This window comes from Rhizoctonia solani, chromosome 15 (genome assembly GCF_016906535.1).
Source record: "Rhizoctonia solani chromosome 15, complete sequence".
Taxonomy (NCBI): domain Eukaryota; kingdom Fungi; phylum Basidiomycota; class Agaricomycetes; order Cantharellales; family Ceratobasidiaceae; genus Rhizoctonia; species Rhizoctonia solani.
Window position 1 is genome coordinate 1095652 of NC_057384.1, and position 21702 is coordinate 1117353.

At 47.2% G+C, this 21702-nt stretch overlaps 6 protein-coding genes across 6 annotated transcripts; 3 read left to right on the forward strand and 3 right to left on the reverse strand.

The window, feature by feature from the left end:
• Positions 1-221: 221 nt before the first annotated feature.
• On the forward strand, positions 222-2025 carry RhiXN_12148 (major facilitator superfamily transporter; the record flags this gene model as incomplete). The annotated part of the gene is made up of 12 exons (XM_043331963.1): positions 222-401; positions 451-467; positions 521-540; positions 583-653; positions 713-722; positions 781-813; positions 872-934; positions 1007-1058; positions 1106-1144; positions 1199-1229; positions 1757-1879; positions 1909-2025. 12 exons carry the CDS (start codon positions 222-224, stop codon positions 2023-2025), a joined length of 756 nt encoding a protein of 251 aa, XP_043186724.1.
• Positions 2026-3655: 1630 nt separating this feature from the next.
• Positions 3656-4980, forward strand: RhiXN_12149 (uncharacterized protein; the record flags this gene model as incomplete). Its single annotated transcript, XM_043331964.1, has 12 exons — positions 3656-3694; positions 3747-3779; positions 3826-3862; positions 3923-3928; positions 3983-4029; positions 4090-4106; positions 4160-4244; positions 4306-4404; positions 4457-4503; positions 4560-4755; positions 4818-4843; positions 4920-4980. The coding sequence occupies 12 exons, from the start codon at positions 3656-3658 to the stop codon at positions 4978-4980; spliced, it is 693 nt and encodes a 230-aa protein (XP_043186725.1).
• A 1519-nt stretch (positions 4981-6499) lies between these two features.
• On the reverse strand, positions 6500-7631 carry RhiXN_12150 (uncharacterized protein; the record flags this gene model as incomplete). Its single annotated transcript, XM_043331965.1, has 2 exons — positions 6500-7580; positions 7627-7631. 2 exons carry the CDS (start codon positions 7629-7631, stop codon positions 6500-6502), a joined length of 1086 nt encoding a protein of 361 aa, XP_043186726.1.
• Positions 7632-8153: 522 nt separating this feature from the next.
• On the forward strand, positions 8154-10334 carry RhiXN_12151 (uncharacterized protein; the record flags this gene model as incomplete). The annotated part of the gene is made up of 10 exons (XM_043331966.1): positions 8154-8328; positions 8385-8490; positions 8564-8706; positions 8764-8905; positions 8991-9154; positions 9302-9457; positions 9532-9682; positions 9751-9926; positions 10017-10120; positions 10182-10334. 10 exons carry the CDS (start codon positions 8154-8156, stop codon positions 10332-10334), a joined length of 1470 nt encoding a protein of 489 aa, XP_043186727.1.
• A 2632-nt stretch (positions 10335-12966) lies between these two features.
• Positions 12967-14442, reverse strand: RhiXN_12152 (cAMP-independent regulatory protein pac2; the record flags this gene model as incomplete). Its single annotated transcript, XM_043331967.1, has 6 exons — positions 12967-13575; positions 13627-13686; positions 13740-13836; positions 13885-13974; positions 14025-14205; positions 14256-14442. 6 exons carry the CDS (start codon positions 14440-14442, stop codon positions 12967-12969), a joined length of 1224 nt encoding a protein of 407 aa, XP_043186728.1.
• Positions 14443-16226: 1784 nt separating this feature from the next.
• On the reverse strand, positions 16227-21675 carry RhiXN_12153 (glycoside hydrolase family 38 protein; the record flags this gene model as incomplete). The annotated part of the gene is made up of 32 exons (XM_043331968.1): positions 16227-16260; positions 16315-16491; positions 16548-16764; positions 16826-17060; positions 17117-17131; positions 17186-17295; positions 17351-17431; positions 17489-17510; positions 17559-17689; positions 17748-17756; positions 17811-17878; positions 17931-18011; positions 18080-18461; positions 18525-18624; positions 18696-18776; positions 18828-18849; positions 18904-19031; positions 19216-19299; positions 19359-19417; positions 19477-19553; positions 19610-19618; positions 19682-19953; positions 20004-20152; positions 20209-20344; positions 20403-20588; positions 20643-20833; positions 20880-20946; positions 20993-21003; positions 21064-21240; positions 21291-21341; positions 21391-21596; positions 21647-21675. 32 exons carry the CDS (start codon positions 21673-21675, stop codon positions 16227-16229), a joined length of 3597 nt encoding a protein of 1198 aa, XP_043186729.1.
• Positions 21676-21702: the final 27 nt, after the last annotated feature.

Consider the following 21702-nt stretch of genomic DNA (forward strand, 5'->3'; position numbering starts at 1 on the left):
GTCTCCCTGGTCACCCCTTGAGGTGGGCTTCTACGCTCTCATACTTCCTTTAAATACCATTTCAGGGCATCCTTCAGGGCGAGCTGGCATTTTTTGTACTTGCCCACCGCTCAGCCACGAAGCGAGGGGACTGATATGTACAATCTTGGATGGAAGCTTATTTGATACCCGCGACGGGCCCCGGGCGCGGTACGCGAGGATATAACTATTACTGCCAAGGGATGGGACATGTCGATTTCTTCTCGAGTACGGCAATGGAGAACAATCAGCAATCGGGTAAACTAACAACACAACAATCTGGGGAAGGTGATATCGACAGAAAATCTGTGGGAGATATTGAAAACCCCCCAGTTGCTACAAATGCCGAAGCAAGCCAAGGCCAATATTTGACTGGTGCTAAAGTAAGTATAGTCCTAGATTATATGAGCTTGACCGATTACCTTGGTATAGTTGGCGTTAGCATTCGTGTATGTATGAATTATTGAACATCACCCTCACCCTAACAATACGTTTCCATAAGTGGAATGTTACTATCGATCTGTGAGTGCCGGTCCGTTTAAGCCGTTCCTACCCTTTTCTTAGACTATACCGATTTGGCAATCCTAAATATTGACATGCGCCTAGTGCTCGTCGCCCTCGATCAGACAATAGTAGTGAGTGGCTGTAATGTGATTCGCATAGTGATCGATCGCTGAACTTGGTTCATTATTAGGCAACCGCCCGTGCGTTCACCTCTCCCCAGACTGCATTAGTTCTGAGTGCTAACTATCCACAATTCAGTCCCCAAAATTGCTTCGCACTTTGATGCACTTTGTGGGTTGATAGGTCCATGAAATTCAATTGTTGTCTAACTACTCGACTGTATTGTTAGCCCAAGTCAGTTGGATCGTCTCGGGGTACTTCCTTACACAAGCAGGCCTCCTTCTTCTTTACGGTATGCACCCCAAAATCCCTCACCATCCTCAAAATTCCGGCGCTTATCACGTTTACTAACCTCTCCTGGTAGGCCAACTACTGATCGTCGCATCTACCAAATGGATCTACGTTGCGGCTGTATTGTTCGTCCAACTCCTCTATCCCAGTCATCCCACTGATATTCGTAAAGAATTTTTGAAATAGGCTCGCTTTTCTGTGCGGTAGCTCCGTAAGCTGAATTCAAGTCTGGCCTGATCCCTGACCGAGAATGACCTTCCCATAGGTCTGCCGAGTTTTTGATCTTCGGCCGAGCGGTGAGTTGAGAGCCCATGGCAAGTGCGGTCAGAGTGCTTACACTTAAGCTTACAATATGGGATTCCTCTCGCGCTCTGGCGCTGAATTCTTTTCTATGCGCCTCTTTCGTCATATATTCTGTCGGATATCTTTCCCTGTGATGGATAATCACCGCATTTGAACACCTAATATCCGGGACATCCATTTACGGTAATACATGCGACAACCTGCCTTTTTTGGCTATTTACCCTATGAACTTCTTGGGCGTCGATCAATTATGTGGCTGTATTCCGCGCGTGGTTGAATTCCTTCTACTTCCCAATTACCCGTGTGATTTTTTGCGTTATGCATGCTGTTCACCCCCTTCTTCACACTGATGTACCAACCCAACTGCCCTACCTCCACATATCCGATTCCCATGGGCATCTGGCGACAATGACTACATCGGAATCGTGCAACTCACAAATCAAATTTGGTTAACCAATTGGATCACACACCGGCAATTTATCTTGACACATGATCTCGTAATTCTACTCTCCCAAACTAGGTGGCAGGCACGGGCGCTGCCGGCATCTTCATCTCTATTTTATCAATCATAGCTCAAGTTACAAGACTCGAAGACCGGCCATTACTGTTTGGATTGTTTGGCGCGGTTTTTGCCGTTTCGTCGGTGAGTTTGCTTGATTTAGGTTATGTTAGCGGACTTTGGATTTTGTGATCGGTCTTCGGCCTGCATTGCGACGGGACCCAGACTACGCAAAACTTGCCACTGAAGAGGATGTTCATCCACCGAAACTTAACCGTGGACTAGCTTAGAGGCAAAAAATGCCTGGGTCCATATTCGCTGAAGCCAAAGTGGCTGAACAATTTCTTCAAAATTAAAATATTGAGCTAGGTGGCTGAGTAGGATGAACGGCCTCAGTTTGGGGCATCCTACTATTTTAGGCTTTTCACCGCTGTGCCGGGATATGGTACATCCCTACACAGTGGATAGTAGAACTCAAACAAGGCGCGCGCCTAATTTGCATATTTTCGAGTGTAACAACGCAACATCGCTACCGCATTTGTTTTATTGGGAATCTGGATCGAAAACACAACGATGATTACCAGCTGCTCGTTTGTCTCATTCCCACGACTATCTCTTGTATGGCACAGCACCTCTATTTCATCGCCCACAGGGCTCGATCCTATCCCTGCCGCGGCATGCTTGTGGCACTCTCATCGGTTCCTTTTTTGACTCGTCCCTGATGAAAGTTGTGGCGCGTTTACCAAGTGAGATGAATGTTCTAGGTTGTCGGACCATTGGTTGGAGGTGCATTTACCGATCATGTTTCGTGGAGGTGGTGTTTCTACATTAACCTGTAAGTTTCAGTGATCTACATACATAAGTTACACTAATAATTTATTTCATCTGAAATCACATTAATCGCCTTTTGTCCTTGCGCTAATCATAGTCCCTTCGGGGCCGTATCAGTAGGCGCGATTCTCATTCTATTTGATGCACGCCCGCCAGTCCGGACAGATCTGTTCCAGTATGACCAACCGTGGCGCAAGTGGGTGGCCCTGGATTGGGTGGGGGCGGCACTATGTCTAGGTGAGTAGGCTGTCGAGCTGAGGGCTCGAGGTTGTGCGTTTGAGATTTGGAAGGGACGGCAATAGTTCAAGTGTGATATCGAACAATGGATTCGATATATGAGTTCTCGTCTGGGATGGATCGGCCAGCCCGGATATGAGCTCATCGAGGCGGTTGCCCCGTGATTCATTCGGGATCGAGTTAAGAGGCTACTTTGACTTCCAGACACGTCCAAATTCGGTGACATTTAGAAATTGTCCTTAATTCTTCTATACTCCGCATCGGCCGAGTCTGTGTCGGCTTAACTCCCGCCGGCCTTGCCCGCTTGGCGCTTGTATTCAGGGACGTGTCTGATGTGGATAAGGCTTGATGAAATTGGTAACACAATCGTAGACCCCACATGCTATGCTTATTTTCTGGAGACTCCGGTATTTGTGCGTCATAAAGAACGCTGCCTGCCTGTCTCAAGCGCCAAACTTTGTCATCCCACCGCGTGGCACCGGGCAAACCTTGTGTTTATCTCCATTTCAGATCTATAGATCTAGCCATTAGACGGTCCCCCTATTGAACTCAAGTCGAATATTGGTCGCTGATTGCCGTATTTTAGGATTTGTTACTTGCTTACTGCTGCCTTTGCAATGGGGAGGGAACACTAAACCATGTATGTCTCTCTTTTTAACCAACCATGTGGGTACTGAATTTTGCACTGAAGGGAAAGACAAAGTAGTCATTGCACTATTTTGTCTCTTTGCAGTAATATTTATCGCGTTTTTGCTGTGGGAGAAACGAAAAGGCAGCAAAGGCATTCTTCCTCTAAGCCTATTCAGGCACCGTACTCAGATAGGAACATGCATTGAAGCATTTATGATATACATGGCAATGATACTGGCAACATATTATCTGCCTTTACAGGTAAGTTTATCGCCGTCTATAATAATTTCCATTTCCAAATCGATTACGATAGTACCAAGCAACCAAAGGCCATTCAGCCACTAAAGTAAGTTCCTCGGGATGACGTGTTCCGACACTAACTCTCCCGTTAGTCGGGGATCGACATCCTTCCGTTTATGTTAGCATGTGGTATGTATTCAAACCACTGACAGTGTAAATGAACCTGAAGCTAAGACGATTGATTTCCAGTTTTAAGTAAGCAAAAATATAACCTTCATTTCGGAAGGGACAACTGATCTTGCCGGCAAGCTGCCGCGGGCTCGGGTGCAATAATCAATGTGACGGGGCGGTATTGGGTACGCCTAGCTACGGTTCTATGCGCGATTTATACTGATTTGATGGCGTACTTAATATAGCATTTCCTTGTATTCAGGTCAGTAGCTTAAACCAATATATACACTCGATTGATTTCGGAAACTTTAATAGTCCGTTGGTATCTGCCGTGGCTTCTGGACTTCTATTTGGCTTGAATGATGTAGACATCTCCAGTGCACGTCTGGCCGGATTCCAGGTGTCTACTGCATAGATCTGAATCCATCTCACAAACCTAACTCCGAGCTTTCTCAACACAGATTCTCCTCGGAGTTGGCCTCGGAGGAAGTTTGCAAAATGTCATCATCGCAATCCAGGCAGAGTACAATCACGATGAGAAGATGATTCCACAGGCGACGGTGCGCGTCTAAAGTTTGTATTCTCAGGGAGTGAACTAAAATGTTACTCAAGTCTCTCGTAACATTCACCCAGTTGGGAGGTGGCATCATTGGTATTGCGTAAGACACGCTTATAGTCTATTTCTTTCTGCCAAGTTGATGCTGTTTTTTTATAGTGTCGCTGGGGCTGTATTTGCTAACAAATTAGCCTCGAGTCTGTTCGATATCGCCCCAAATTTCCCTCCTGAGGTAGCTGAAGGCGTGCGACAGAGTGTGACGATCATTTACACGCTCCCGCCCGATCAACAAGGAGTCGTGATCCAAGCTTACGTGCGTGCACTGAATTACGTGTATCTGGTGGGCGTCCCTGTTGTGAGTGAACAAACGATCAAAGCCGCAATATACGAACTGAATGACCTTTGTTGGAATCGTAGTGTGTAGTAGCGGCACTTTCTGCGTTGTGAGTAAAAAATAAAAACCTTCTCCGCACTGGACGGATCACATCCAAGTTACTGACATCTTTTCATGGGGTATAGCTTGATCAAGGACCACAACATCAAGACCATGAATATGTCCATACAAGGCGGGGCAGCATGAGCACATCTGTCTTATTTTGGACAGCATATATCGCTCAACTAATTTTACTTGTATACGAATTGAATGATTTGGCAGTGATTTCAGGGAACAGATGAATGTCTGGGAGATGTGTACGTATTTCATAAACGGAATCAAAAAAGTGCCGTGCCGTTTTCAGCGATTGAGGCATGGTTGACTCACTACTTCAATAATCAAGAATGACACGGACGTGTCTTTCCCATGTATTAATAACTCTCTACTCAGTTGGTTATCTCTACGAGGGAGTATCTCGGTGAAAATATGGGATTTATGTGTAAATGGGGTAATTAGAACGCCCAAGATACACTAGCACTGGATTAGTAATCACCTATCAGCGCCCAACGGTGTTTCCCCAGACCCCTGCGACCACACCCTGGTTTGCAAGGTTTTAGACTCTTTCCGATCGGGCCCCTGAATCGTGATTGCTCTTATCGGACATAGTATATTAATCATCCTATACAAAGAGAACGCGTACGTATTGTTGCTCTAAACCGATATAGATACCACATATAAAGCAAGGATGGCAACCCACGCAACGACGAAAACCATTGTCTATACGGAGGATGCCGTACCACCGCTACCTGTGTTCTGTAAGTCTTGGTTTAAGCAGTTGCTATCGGGCTCCCGAGGCCGCAGTCCGTGCGATCGTTGCCCTGAGAAGGCAGCTCACAAATAAGCTTACTTACTCGCGTTGTGATCCGAAACAGCTCAGGCAACTGTAGCGAATGGAATCGTGTATTGCAGTGGGAGTATTGGTTGCGATCATCAACTAAACGTGGTTCCAGGAGGGGTGTCCCCTCAAACTGTGAGTTGGCATTTACAAGCATGTGCCCACGGAGTCATAGTCTACCCTGGAAGTTCGCGTGAAACTCACTTGGGGTACCCTGCTTTTGACAGACCTGTGCACTAGAGAACCTTTCAAAGGTTTTGGCTGCGGCTGGTTCGGGGCTAGAACACATCCTCAAGGTTAATGTGTATCTCGCGAATATGCCGCGCGACTTTGCAACCATGAACGAGGCGTACATCAAGGTGGGCATTATTAAATTCTGTATATTTTAGCCTATTGCCGAATAGCACAACAATAATCCCCCGATGCTTATCAACGCACGTTTTTATCATGCTACCCGCGCCACCCTGTATCCACTATGGATCCACGGACATTCCCGGCGCATTTTCTCTTGTACATCTGTCGGGCACGTTAACCTTGCCTGTGATCACCTTATTGATCGCCTCTATTGCCTTGCCAGTTCTTTCCCGGTCCGCCCCCTGCTAGGACATGTGTAGGGGTTGCTGCACTTCCGATGGGCGCTGATGTCGAGATCGAGTGTACTGCTATTCTTCCTGGCTCCAGCCACTAACTTTCGGGCATGAGGGGACACCGACGGTACCGAAGTAATTTGAAATAAGTCGGATGGATAACATCGAATAAACATATGCCACCATACAAATACATGATCTAAAAATACAACTGCTGAGGTGTACATGCAAAACAGATAAAATATCACAAACTACCGTTTACTGAGACAGTAGATAGATTGTTGTTACCTGATAGCTCGGGAACCAGCACTATCGAAAGTGTACAGAGGAGTATGATGGTGGGTAGGATGGCGGCTGGTTTATGGCACAATGCAAAAACCTTGTCTCCAATGTAGTCCACGATACCGGCCAATGTGATCCCGATACCCAACGTGAGCCCTGCCCAGACCTTGAGTGTTGTCATGAGGAGCCATTCGACCGAACACTTGGTCCGAGTAAACAAGAGCATGAATCCATATGTGGCAAGAACGACAGGAAAGATAGAGGCAACTACCATGCCGCATGTTATGAGCAGTATTGTCCACAGGGCCAAGAACAAGAACGCCATAAGCCCCAGACCACAAATGATAAGCCCATACTGCAACGAGGAGGTTAATTCCTCAACGAATTCTGCTGGACTCTGGATAACCTCGACCGGTTGATAGAACGAACCAACCGGCTTTGTCGCCTCCGATATCTCTGATCCTGATTTGAATTCTAGGCCTGATTCCACGAAGTAATCAAGTTGAGGGATCCATTGATTAGGAAGTCTAGGTGTTTCGTCCCACTGGTCCGACCAGTACTCCGAGCTCGTCTCCCACGAATCACAGAGCGAGATAGGCTCAGGGGGTGTAGAAGTGCCACTTTCCGTGGGTGTATCCTCGGTTATGTCGGAAGGAGTGTCGACCGCAGGTGGAGCCAGGGTATCGGTCGCATATACAATAACCTCATCGTGGAATTCGGTCCAATCAAAGTACGAATCGGTCTGATACTCCGGAAAGTGAGCAGTAGGGGGTTTGAGAATCCCTTGGAGAGGCCTATGGTCTCTTGTTTGGCGACGCTTGAACAAGGCTCCAATCTTTCGTTCGGACTCGACTTGCCTCAGTCTATCTTTCAAGTAATCGAGGGTCGAGTGGACTTTCCGGCGGGCGGCGGGAAAGGGCGAGTTCTTGGGCTTGGTTGGCTCTCTCCAAGTGACTTGCTTCCGCGAAGAGCTTGAACTAGAAGTTATAAAACTCCCCGACAAGCGACTCGAGCTCTGTGACATGGACTCAGGGAGCGACCTCCTGAGTCTGTGAGCGAAGAGCGTTGAATCAGCATTCGAGCACTTACCTCATACGAGATTCGAGATTTACGTAAGAGCTTCTCATTGCAACTGATATTGAACTTGTTGCGAAACGTCTATGCGGCGAAGTTGTGGTGGGTGTGGAAAGCACTTCAAGACAGTAATATTACCTGATCTGGAGGGTCTGGATAAGCGCCAAGTAAACATCACGTGATATTTAATTATGTACCCCACGTGAACACGGCTGGTAAATCAGGTGATCCAACTTATTATCGATCTTGCTGGTTCATAGAAATTAAATCTCTATGTCTGTATGACCCACGTTTGCTATAATATGCTCTCATTGGACAGAAGCGTAGCTATGGCTGGGGTGCAGGATTCTAGTATTTCGACCATGTGGATCTTTGCCAAACTTGTACCTTCGCTTGCTCGCCTAGATTCGACAATTTTTAGACAGACTTCTAATAATAAGCTCGCCTCGCCTTTTCAATAACGTATCAATCGAGCTATAAACCGTCAACATCTTCGAGAAAAGCTTCTCCAGCAACTTTCACTACACACTCAACTCCTACCGATGTACTCTGTCGGTTTAGCCCTTCCTGTATTTATTGGAAGCACTCTGGCAGCAACTACCGATCCTTCGCTCTGGACGACTGCCACACTTGGAGGTCAAACATTCGTGAATCAAGGTTTGGTTGGGTTCGGCTATATTCCGGCTTCGGCCCGCGATAGCTATGGAGAAACTTTAGGTTAGTCTATGCATTCAAGTTCATCATGAATGAGCATTGATTGTACTACAATCAAGGTGGTCTGGGAAGTGCTATAGCACTCCAAAAGGGAACGTTCAAGGCGGGCTCAAATGGGACATTTACTGGTCGGCTGATAGCTCAACCGGATCGTGGTTATAATGTGTGAGTGATGAACCGTTACTTCAAATGTAGGGAAATAACCAACGATTTGTATTGACTATTCCCTGAACCTTAGAGAGACTACCATTGATTGGCAGGCGCGCCAGCACAGCTTCGACTTTGTTTTCTCGCCTTATTATAGCAAAAACAAGCTGGACTTCGATACTGCTGCCAAGACATTCAGTATCCAGTACAAAAGTACTTTGCTATACTCAAAAGGTTCGATATACGGAGCATTCGCACTATCAAGCCTGACTGACGATCGCCTTATGTTAGCACCTGGTTTCCCAACTTCGGGTCTAGATGCGATCTCCAGCATACCCAATACGTCTACATACCCAGTGCTACCCGCTCCGGGTTCGAGCAGCTCCAAAATTTCCGTCGATGCTGAGGGTCTAGTTCTAAACGCGGATGGAAGGTGAGAATATTGCGATTCCGCCTACTTGATTTCGCTAGGCTAGTTTCCTTTCGCTTATGCCATGCTTACCCTCTGCTTACAATAGCTTTTGGACCTCGGACGAGTATGGCCCCTACATCTATCGATTTGGTGCAAACGGCACTCTCTTGCAAGCCATACAACCTCCGACAGCCATCCTACCGACAATTGGCGGCAAGCTCAACTTTACGAGCAGCATCTCGCCAGAATTCGGGAGAGACGCAAATCAAGGTTCGAACTTGTGTGCTTTATTTAGTACTAGTTTGATAACCCAAGCCTCCAATTCGTGTCGTCAAATTCTCCAAACCTGTCATGTCCGATGCACGATCACTTCCCTTATCACCCGCTCGTGAAAACTTTCCACGAAAACTGCAATAGGGTTTGAAGGCCTTACAGCTTCTAGTGATGGTAGGACGTTATTTGCTCTCCTGCAGTCGGCGACCATCCAAGACGGCGGTGGAGACAAGGAAACAAACCGTTATACACGGCTTTTCGCCTGGGACATTTTAGCTCAAGGGAGCTCTCCTGTAATTGGTATGAGTTCTATATACTCCGCCGGTGCCTCGAAGGCTAGTATGTTAATGGAACTGGTGCCTCTTGGGGAACAGGAGAATGGGTGGTACCTCTACCTCAGAGCAAGAAGGGAAAGACATACGCACAGAGTGAAATACACGCTCTCAGCTCGACCCAATTCCTTATTCTCAGTCGAGATGGACACGGGCATGGAGACGACGGCATGGAAGCGAAGTCGGATTACAAGTACGCCCTGCTGCTACTTCCACCTGGGCCTTCACGAAGCTCCGGCTGATAATCCTGTCTTCCCTTAGGCAGGCAGACTTGTTCGATATATCCAACGCTACGGATATCCACGGTACCAAATTCGATGGAACAACTCCAGTAGCACCTAAAGGAAAACTCGACAAAAACGTAGTTCCCGCTACTTACGTCCCGTTTGTCAATTATCTCGATTCTAAACAGCTTGGTCGATTTGGGCTACATAACGGTACGTACAAACTTCATTCCTCTGTGACAGCTAACGTATACTCCCACTCATACCTCGGGTTTCCACGTCGAATACTACTCGGGCCTTTAGATGAGCCTACGGATCGTACACTGATCGATGCAAAATGGGAAAGCTTTGCGCTCGCGCCAGTTTTGGATAGCACCACCCCAGACGATTATTTCTTAGTCACGATGGTATGTTGCATGGGTTCCGCTTAGAGATCGCGATGGATGACACAGTCGCTTCGTATCACAGGCCGACAATGACTTCATCACGATCAATGGAACTGCACTTGGCAAACCATACAGCGCATCGTATGGACAAGACGTCGACACTCAAATTTTAGTCTGGAGAGTGACGTTACCGAGCATCCCGCGCGGGAGTGTTGCAGCCAGCCTCGGCATCTGAGGCCGATTGTACCCCGGCCAAAAGTTGGTCCCCAAAAAGCACAGAAGGTTCAACGCGTTGCATGATTCACGAAGGAAGTTTGTAATTTGTGGGGATAAGATATTCCGAAGTGTCTTCACGCTGCCACTGGCCATCGCATGTTGTGATAGATTGAATACAGATAATATATACGCGAGCCACCCCCGCTCTATCTCGTTACCAGTTAAGTATACTGACCGGACAACCGTGTTCACGGTATAGCTGAGATGCCAGCTCTCCGTGATATCTGACCCGCATGGTGTTGACAACATATATACTTCCGTGACTTGGACAGACCTCAAAGATTGTTAATGTCAGTGATTAAGGCGGTTGGACTTTGTTCATTAGTGTACTTCAACGCTGAAAGCTAGATACACATACACGGGGCCGCGAACTTGGAACCATACGAGCACCGAGGGAATTAAAGAGACTGGTTGGAAGCAAGAGTAGATGAGTATTTCGGCTATGGATGATTCCCGTCTACCGCGCGGATCGCTAATGTACCTGACACAACCTCAACAGGTGACATATGCCTAGGCCACCCGAGCAGCACCTACGCAAAGGGTGGGGCTGAAATCAACGACCGGAAAAAAACACGCAAGAATAACGTCTGTTCTCTCGCCAATATCCCTCTTCCAAGTCGAGAATAAATGTCGAAACAGAACTGAATCATCTGGTCCAGACTATAACACTACCACACCCTTTGCGTTTGTCCTCATGATGCTACGGTGAATTTTCAAGTTCATCATACTCCACTGGAGAGCTGATGCCCCACTCGGCTAAAGCGCATATAGTTGTTTTGAAATGTGTGCAATCATGTTGGCTTCGGTGCATTACGCTAAGAGTCCCAATCAAGTATTTTAGGAAACTCGCCCGAGCGAGAAATTACGTTACACTATATCTCAAGCCACTTTGTAATCATGTAAGCTTGCAATTGATGCACACTAAGCCTGGGTATCCAAAGTCGGTCGCAAGGCATCATTCTCTCATAAGTTACGAAGGGCTATCGCGTACCCACACCGTAGGTCGTTCCTCCAATTCGGGAGTCTTCCTGATGTAATATATAGTGTCTAAAGGGTGCAATGGGAGGTTTTATATCACGGAGTAAATCTATCAAGGATATTAACGACGAGTTTAAAAGATAACAACTAGGCCGAGTCAAGTATTCGATAAGCCTTGCGCGGTAAGTTTTGATATTCATCAATGACAACGACCTTCTGCACCAATATGAGGATTCGACATTTGCAAAGAAGATTGCTCTCGAATCCTCAATCATGTCTCCATCGTGGTTGAAAGCATGGGAATCCACGGTAGTGTTTGCGACACGAGATTCAACGGGACCAGCATGCTCCAGAACCTGGCTTGCGTAAGAAAGTAGATAGACTCGGAGATTGATGAACATTATGCTGTGCTATAACTCATCTGCGCTTGCGCCGGAAATTTCACGTTTTATGGAATCCAGACCAACCCGAAAACGCGAAACAAAAGTCCGAGCAAGTCTATTCTTCTCAATGCAATGCTGAGCGTGGAGTTCTCAAGGTACCAAGCACATCACGGATTATCAAGCGCGGCATTTCAGCTCGGGTTGAGTCTCCAGAGACAAAGTAGCGAGCCTTTACTAAATTGACATTCGGTGATGGACGAGAGTGATGGGCATCTGTGCATGAGCCATGCTACTATGGAAAGGCACTCGGCTTGGCAAGGTCTCGTACGGCAACATCCGCCCAAGCTAGACGCCGAGGCGGTCGGATCGCTTATGTGATCCACCCTTTTGATAGTTACCCCAGCCAAAGTCATTACGCTAGGAATCTAGGTTGATTACACTCTTATATCGTGGATCGGGCTCTTAGACTCGCAGGGAGATCTGCCTCCTCGTGCCAGCCGTTCGGTAAGGGTGAAAACGGGCCTACACCCCGACCGCATAATTGGAACCCTGATAAAGATGTCAAACCTTACTTCATCGGGAGGTTCCTAGCTCAACGGCCATGCACGCTGAGCGTCATATACATCAAACCGCAATTTCAGCTACTTTACGTTTGTATTTCATTATAGCATTAGCCACTTCACGGCCGCATGTGGTGCCATGTTATACAATCCCATCAGAATCATTTTTTCAGATCTCCCTCGGACACCCACTCTATTTTCCAGACCCAAAAAAATGTGTATGGGGGCGTACGGGTATAGCCAAAAGATCGAGCCCCCAGTAACCGACCGCTGAATCGGCGTCTTCGGTTCGCCGTCCCTGAAACCCCACATGGACATACAGGCTACGAGGTTGAATAGGGACGAGCTCAATAGGCTTGAATTTGGTAAATTGAATTTGAAGAGCCTAGTTTAAACTTGCCATAGCGATATGTCCTTACGTTATCTTTTATTGCTCTCACGTTCCTATTCCCTCGTGGTCTCTGGCGAATGGGCTGAAGTCACATGGAAACAGATGATTGATGGTAAAATACATGGGGTACTAGCAAGAACTGTACATGCTTGGAATATCTGTAAACCGCCCCATGCTTCACCGTTCACTTTGGTGAAGCATTGGTCCGGTCGCGAAACACAAAAAGTATACATATTAAAGAAATTGTCCAAGAATCGCGTGTTGCTCGCGTGTAGTCAGTCAGAGTTGAATTCGGAAAGCCGAGACAGCACGTTGATCTATAGAGGAACGGTTGCCGTAGGCATTATGCGACGGTTGGCTGCTGTAGGGCGTCGAGGTGTTGATCTGTTCAGCATCATCCCTCCAGGAGGCTAATGCACTGGGAGGAGGGAGTACGCGATTACCTGTAGGGTATGATTGAGGTGCATGCGCAGGAACACCCTGAGAGAAATAGCCAGCGTATGGAGTCGACTGTGGTTGGTGGAGGGGGGATGGCAATGGGGGAGTACTCGAGACCAAAGATAGCGTCGACGATGCTGACCATGGACTAGTCGTTGGGTCGCTTCCCTTGCCCAAGTACGAGCCACTGTTGCGATACTGGGTAAAGGATGATATGGGAGAGGGGGTCAACGGGGACACGCCGCAGTCGGACGACACCGAGCTTCGTTGGTCCAGATCCGGACTCAACCTAGATTCGCTATCCAGATCTTGCGATGGGGGCCGTCTGTCGGATTTCCTTGTCAGCCCTTTGCCGGTGACGTATACGTTCAGTGGCACGATTATTTGCGATAGTAGTGGATCCTGGTCGACAGTCGGGAGGCCGTGGTAGTCATTGCCAGTGAAGTATGCCTAAAAACACTGTTAGGCGTCTGATAACCGGTGTCGAAGAATGGTACTCACAGTCAAGTGCCATTTGCGAGCAGTAGTTGTACCAGGAAGGGTGACCCAAGCCGAATAAGTCTAGAAACACGCGATCAATACCATGTGGTCCAATGGAAACCCGGGAGACATACCTGTTTTGTAAGGCCATCTGGTTTGGCAGGGCGATCCTGTCGCCTGAAAGGCTGGGGAGCCTTGCTACGCTCGCGAGAATCGGATGGCTTGCGGGCACTGGTAGGAAATGAGCTTCGGTACCGACTGGGTTAATTGAATGCTCACCGTCTCGCTGCCTTGGCTTCCTTTTCTTCAGGAGTCATCATGACATTCTCGGTGTAGAACAAGAAGGGTTCGCGCATCCGGGACTGGCTCCTATTATTATCTGGTCAGCTCAGTCACGTTATAGATTGCACAGGGCTCACCATTTCCGCCCGTCCGTCCATCTCTCGAGACCTCCTTTGTAATCTGCTTCCTCCCAACAGAAGACCTCTCCGGAGCGAAGCAAATCACGATCGGCCGCACTGAGACGGTGTGTGATCATGGGCAAGAGGCCACGTCTCACTGCCTCAAAAACAACATGGGCATCGTGAGCGGTGCGGATGTCTAAAATTGAATTAGAACAAAAGTACAGGTTGGGGAGTGTATGCACCCACGAAGGTTGGGATGCGTTGCACGAGATCGAGGGATGACAGGGGTCAGTGCTGAAACTGGCCGCGACATGGTAACGGTAATTGAAGAGGGGGCGGCAGTGACGGGGAGTGGTGTAGGGATGATGATTGCTTGCGAACTCGAGTCTTTATACAAGCAGTAATAGGACAAATCTGCGACGCCACCGCTCATGAGGCTCAAATATCGAGTAAATCTTGAATTGACGAGAAGCGCGGATAAAGTCAACCACCTCTGATTCAACTCAGAACCAGAAGACTGTATTTTTGAGTTTCAGTTGTTGTGGCTGTTGATGCTGTGGACGATCAGGCAGGGGGCTATATCGGGCCCCCCGGACATCAGCGGACCTCAGGTACAGCTCCTAGACGTACAGGGATCAAGTCAAAGGGGATACTAACTTATGCTGTTTATGGGGGACCTGAACACATAGGGTCCAATCATCTCGAAGCGCCCATAACCCATCTCGTAGCCTACGATAGCATTAGAGGTTGCCAAACCCCGGGGTCGGTCTCGCCATCCCAGTCTTTTGGAAACACCCTTTTTTTCACCTGAATCTTCCTGAATAGTGATTCCAGGAGACAACCACCATGAGCGTCTGACAAAGGCCGCTTTCGTCAATTTTAAGATCTACAAGACGATAAGCCACTATTTCAAACTCCGGAAGAAACATTCTCGCATACTAGCTATGTCTGATTTCGACACAACCCCGATCAGACATTCGCTCGAATGACCCCACACGCGCATTTTAGGGACAATGCATGTGAGGTTGACAGGCAATGGTAGTTGTCTGGATCATCAGGATGCAACGGTTAGTTCCGTTCGAGGTTACATGCAATAGAGTGCATTACCGATGACGAGCACCACTAGATTTGAGCTCAGCCACAGAAGGAGCATTCACTTTGCGATAGGATATACCATGCGAGCACTGTAGCCGATCTTGAGCCTCGCCACTCGGCCAACTCCATGATGGTGATGGCATGTCTCATTTACCTTCCGGCCCCACGCTCTCAGACATCAGACCTCACGAAGGATATGTTTTGGAGATATTTCCCACGGATTAGCGTAATTTAGTATCGTGCTTACAATACATTATACCTTGGATAGTATGTGGAGTGTGTAAATCTGGCCAAAATGAATTCGAGGTGAAAACGTCACATTAAAATGCAGCCGAAGAAGGCCCGGGATGTTCCAGAACGGACGGTATCATGAAATAATATAGTTCCGTCTCTAGTGGATCTTCACAGGGGCACAAAAGAAATATAGGATTAGCCCTTGTTGCATAACATTCAAAGATGAGCCATTTCTATCGTGTACCCCTTGAACATTCTTCAACCGGTGTTTGCCTTAAGCTTGGGCCCTGCATAGCTACAGATTTGAATAGATCGTAAAAAGGTTGATCATCAATTTATTATACACATTGACTTGATCATAGTTGGAAACTTCGACTGAGGACCACAGCTTTTGCTCACTTCAGCATTAATGCCTCACAGAGCTATACAATACCTTTATTTTTCATCAAAGAGAGATCCATCGGAGAATAAGCATCAGGTTTGTATGCGTGTATCCTTGACACATCCTATTCGATCGATATTAACTTGGTCACTTGTGACTCGATAGCCGTATAGACCAAATAGTCCTATCGGTAGATGGCTGGGATCCCGCCGGTAGTCGAGTATAGAATAAGTGTTGTGGGTATGTCCTATTTTGCCAACTGCCTCTTATGGCGGTAATTAGGTCAAGAGTAGAACCATCTGGTACATTCCCTCTAATCAAATAGTTACTACCTGAAACTTGTCTTCGTTTCTTCAGAAAAATAAAGTCCCAGGACAAGATCGACCAGAATGTCTGGTAGCGTAAACGATTCAATTCTGCGACGAGCTACATTTCGGATTTTGTCGTATAAGTCATAAACATTCAACAGGCATGAGTTACATCAATCGAGTGCCCGTTGAATCAATTCAAACTTGCACCCATCCTTCACCAGAAGATGATCTAAAAACAATAGTTTTCAGAAGGCCGCTACGAATCACATGATAGGCGACGTACGACTTGTGTTGTGCCTTGTTGAGGGACACGGTCAACTTGACTGTGACGACCTCGAATCCTCGGAATTTGAGTGGGAATGATACAACTTGGTCATCCGAATTGTCCACCTTGAGATCTTCGATGTGATCTTCGAGAACGTTGGTGATAGCGGCTTTTGATACTTTGAGTTTCTTAGAGCTAACATAAAGCCACAAGTCAGAGAAAGCTTAGCCCTGGTGGAAGAATAAACATACACATTAAGCGACGCCCGCGCGTGGCCGCCGAATGCTTCATACAACCGAAGAACAATCGTCCGCTCCCCTTTGGAATTAGTGCTAAAGTCGTCATCATCACCGCGTTTCACAGTCTCAAGGATCACGTTCGGAGCTCCGGTAACGTTGAACAAGGGCTTGTGCACCAAGTTCGACACGGCTCCATAGCCATCTGAACCTTGATCAGGAACATATCGCACTAGGAGGGTAAGTTAGACGCAGAAAATAGACTCATGAGCTCAGTTGAGATAAAATCTTACGATGGAGCGGAGAATTGAAGGTATATGCGACCTGCGGAACATCCGATTCCAAAAAGTGTCCCAAGTGAGGTAGGACAGCCCAGCTGAATGAATGTTCGCCTTGGTCTTGTTCAGCGTCTGGCGAAGTAGCCGCTCGAAGAAGAGAAACCCGTAGAACATTGCCGGTAACCGCAAATCCATACTTGCTCTCAGAGAGTAAAGCAACACCATAGCCATACTCCGAAAAGTCTGCGTACTAATTATACGCAAGGTTTAGTGAGAGGTTTCTTTATTAGCACATACAAACCGTACCTTATGGCCACACACCTAGAGTGTATATCGTCAGTCAGATGCTATGTTTATTGGATACAGAGTGCTCACTTCAAACTTGGCCGTATCCCAAGTAGTATTGCGATGGGTTGGGCGGGAGACATGCCCAAATTGGCACTCGTAAGTAGCCTCCAAACCACGAATATCAAGCGGGATTTCGACTATATGCGATGGTTCAATGAGCGCTTCGTCTGAAATCACGACACCCAGACTCACACTTTAAAATTTCGTGGCGTTGATGCCAGTCAACTTTGGCATCGAAACGGATAAATGATCGGGATTGAGGAGAAAGCGAGGCTTCAACAAAGTGGTATGAGTCAAAAAAAAAAAAAGGAGTGGCCTGAATGGACTTACAAGTAATTGCATCAAGCGAGATCTATGGCATGGTTAGTACGTGCTGGAAATGTAAATGAATAAAGCTAACTGTGGTTGTGATAAGACTCTGTCCGTATTTGACTTGGGCTTCAACCGATGCCCGAACTGGACCATTCTCCAAGATCCTAACATCGTTAAACTCGAGCTGTGTGAACTTCTCGAGGTGGTGTATCTCAACGTCTGAACAGGATCAAGATAAGCTGATAAAGGAGTAAACTGGAAGATCGGAAACACGAACCCCACGCATCTGGGGCACAATGTATGTCAGAACGCAGTGAAGATTAGACTATGATCAACGCACCCCAGTAATTAGGTTGGTCGCTAAAGATGATCAATCCACCCGTCTTGCCTGGCGCAATTAGCTCACGGCTGCATTGAAATGTCATTGGTATGATCTCGGAACTGAATTCCGATCACGTACTCGAGTTGAACATCAACAAGGCTAACGATTCTTCCTTTAGAAATTGTCATGCAAACGGTAGAATTCTTTAGAATAAAGTCGCTCGATCCCGATTTGTGCACTATTCGAGCAGCCCGAATGGGTTATCAGTACTACGCTGATAGACTCACTTCCGGAACTTGCCTGAAACCGGCTTCACATCCGCAAATAGTCCGATGGGCTGCGCAATGCCAACCCCATCACGAGCATCCATGAGGACATACCCAGTCTGGCTGTCAGACGTGATCTGGACCGCAGCAGTACGTAGGCTCTTGCCCCCGGAGCTACGAAGTGGGACTTGAACAACCTCACGACGCGGGAAGGGGGTTGTGTTAACCGCGAGGACTTTGCCTGGGGTCGAGATTTCAAACGGGGTGTTGAGATCGATGGGTGTTGAGCCAACCAGGAGGGTATCGAAAGCTTCTTCCAAAATCGACTTGCATTCTTTCGTGATTTCACTATACAACTTCTCTGCATCTTCGTAGACCATGCCGATAGCCGATCCAGGAAGAACTAGACAATTCACATAAACATAAATGAGACATGAGATCTAGGCCCTGGTCGGGGTGACATTACCATCGTGGAATTGGTTAAGCAATAGTTTCTCCCATGAGTCGTCAATGCGTTGTTTTGGATATAGATATCCAGCCGTAAGTGAGGCAAGGGTAGCAACGAGCTGGCGAATGGGATCAGAACCGGAATGTACCGGTGTGTAAATCCGTTCGGTTCGCATAAATGAGCGCTTACCTCTACGTCGCGGAGAAGGATCTCCGACTTACGGTTGCCTCTTTTGATGGAACCATGCGATGTGTACGTCCCACGATGGAACTAGAAATAGTGTGAGCGATTGCCACCCGAATAAGGAATAATACGAATTACCTCCAGATACAACTCGCCATGCCTTGAAAAATCTTAATTATTGCGGAGCTGTCTGAGTTAAACTAGCCAGGCTCACCAGTTGGGGAGTGCAGATCCATAACCACTCTCCTTTTCTAAACGATCAAAGAACTCCTCAGTGGTATGTCCCATATTCACGAGGGGCAGTTCACGTGAGTTGTTTCCCGCCGCTCGCACCCGGCGGAGCTACATACGATCGAACAATAGAGCATCAGTACTGCATAACACCCTGGGGCGATAGTTCATTGGGACGTGGCCACATAAGGAGATAGGGGTTCGAAATGAAAGAACATGTAAATAAAATGCGTGTAACCCATCCCACAATATGTGCGGGGACACCGGCGATCCGAGTGAATCGGACGGGACTTACATTCTCAAGCATCTTGGCAAGCGGCCCCCCTCCACCGTCTCCATTTCCAAAGACTAGCAACCCCATATCTGAAGACTCCAAATTCTATAATTGATGAACAATAAGCAATTGCCGAGTAACTGAGACCCTTGAGATAATTGTACCTTGTGATTAGTGACTGCCTTGCGTACATCGCCGGTTGTCGCTTGGGCTGTGTATGTATCTGTGCGTGGATCGGGTATATGGAATATGAGATGCTCCAGTGTTGTGAAATACGCTTACCGACTGGGGTCATGTGGCACAAAATTTGTGTGCCATCAATTCCGACCCAATTAAACGTTGAGTGTGGAAAAACGTTGCTGTGTTGGAATGAGATTTGGTTCCCTCGGTTAAATTAGACTATATTCAGACGCACACATTGTTCCTGAGATTGGCGGGGTTAATTACATCAAAAAAAATACTTCCATGAAGCAGAATCTCGGCTTACCAGCTTAGTTTCTGAGTGAAAAATCTTTGCATACCGGCACTCCTCATCAGTTGAGGAATAGAGCCGGAAAGCCCAAATGAATCTGGTAACCAACCAGTTCGGCAGCGAATGCCGAATCGAGACTGGAAGAAGCGTTGGCCAAAAGTCATTTGTCGAATGAACGCTTCCCCAGAAGGCATATTCCCATCGTGTTCCACCCAGGCACCACCGATTGGTTCAAAAAGTCCCTGTTTGATTTTGGACTTGACCTCTTCGAACAAGGATGGGTACAACTATGAAATCTAATGAAAGGATGCCCTTATAAAGATACATGACCACTTACTTGTTCAAGCCATTTGTATTGCTGAGCCGAGCTACAAGTGAAGTGATGTTCCGGATAACGATTCATTAAATCTACCTGGGTGGACCACGATCGCGCAACTTTTTGTTGAGTAACACTGTATGGCCAAAGCCATGCAGTATCGATATGGCCTGAGACAAACCAAATCGAGTAAGTATCATGACCAACGTAGAGTTAAGAAACATACAATGTCCAATTCCCCATACTTGTTCGCGGTCAGCACCGTGCCCTTCTCGCCGTTTTTGGTATACATCAGCACCCTCTTTGGCCCAATTTACCCCAAACACATTTTCAGCAATCTTGCGGCACTTTGCAATAGTGTCCTATTACACCATCTGGAATATGAGAGAAGGAAAAGGCCACAAAGTAACAGTTACGGACCGGGTCGTCAACTTGAAATTCGTTCATAATCTCATTTGCAGTCCTAAGGGCCATGTTTTGAAGAGGTGAATTGCCCGGAAGTGTGTCGATGATTTCGCGCAGTGTAGTAAAGTCCCAAAACAGGTGCCATGCGTCTTGATTGGGGACGACGAGGTCCGCCGACGCCAGAGTAAAATACCGATTTTGCTACACAGAACTAGATGTTTAGTAATAGTTCCGACGGCGCCTCAAAATACACACGTCTGGCGGGGCTATTCCACTTATGCCGAACATCCCGTTGCAGCTGCTTTCGATGACAAAGCTGTACTCGCGCTTGGTCTTGTCCAGTATGAATTCGACACGGCGATCTCCTTCGAAGCCACCGGTGATCCCCTGTAGAGGAACACCGGATGTAGTGAATATCATTGCCTCACATCCAGGGTCAAACTCGACTGGAATACTGTTAGGCAAATTCACAAACATTGCGAATAATCTTACACTGAACACGCTCGTACTTTTCCCACTCTGCTGGAATTTTAACCGTGATTTTCCACCAGTGATTGGTCTACGCATTTCAGGTCATTCACATTTCACTCTGAGTGATATAAAACCATTCTTACCCCTATATGGCGAATAAAGAGTTAGTTGTGACAAGATATTACATCAACGTGAGGTAACATACAACTGGGGCCAAATTCCTGCCCTTTCTTTGCCGGCTTGAAGTCTTGCTTCATTGCCTCTTCAAAAGTAGGCTTTGTGCGCCCAGGTGCTGACCATACTTCAAGCTTGACATGGTCAACGTCATCAATACGGTGAGTAAACATGAGAGCCGGTAAGTTGAGAGAAGCAAAGCTGCCATCTATTGGAGTGCCGTTAGTAACCTGCATTAGACACTGCAGGGTAGCTTACCTGTAAACTTTTTGACTCTATCCTTGGTCAGGTTTTTTATCCATTTACTTCCTGAATTGGCTTGTAAGTTACATACAATGAGTATTGCATACCAACCCACCAACTCCGAAATTCAATTCCGGGTATGAATGCGCGTCCTTTGGTTGGTGTCCATAACCCATATGCCCATGATGATGATGATGAGTTCCTCCCATGCCGTCGATTCGTTGTGGTTGTATCACAATACCGGGCTGGGGCGTTCGGTCATGTGAGCCGCGGGGATGGTCCGTGCGGTGGTCTTTGTCCACGTGACGCATCAGCGCTAAACTGCACAACCACTTTCAACAAGTACAACTATAGCATAGTTGATAATTGACCAAGGAGTCAGGACCAGCAAACCAATCATGTCTAGGAAAACAGGTGGCACAACGTC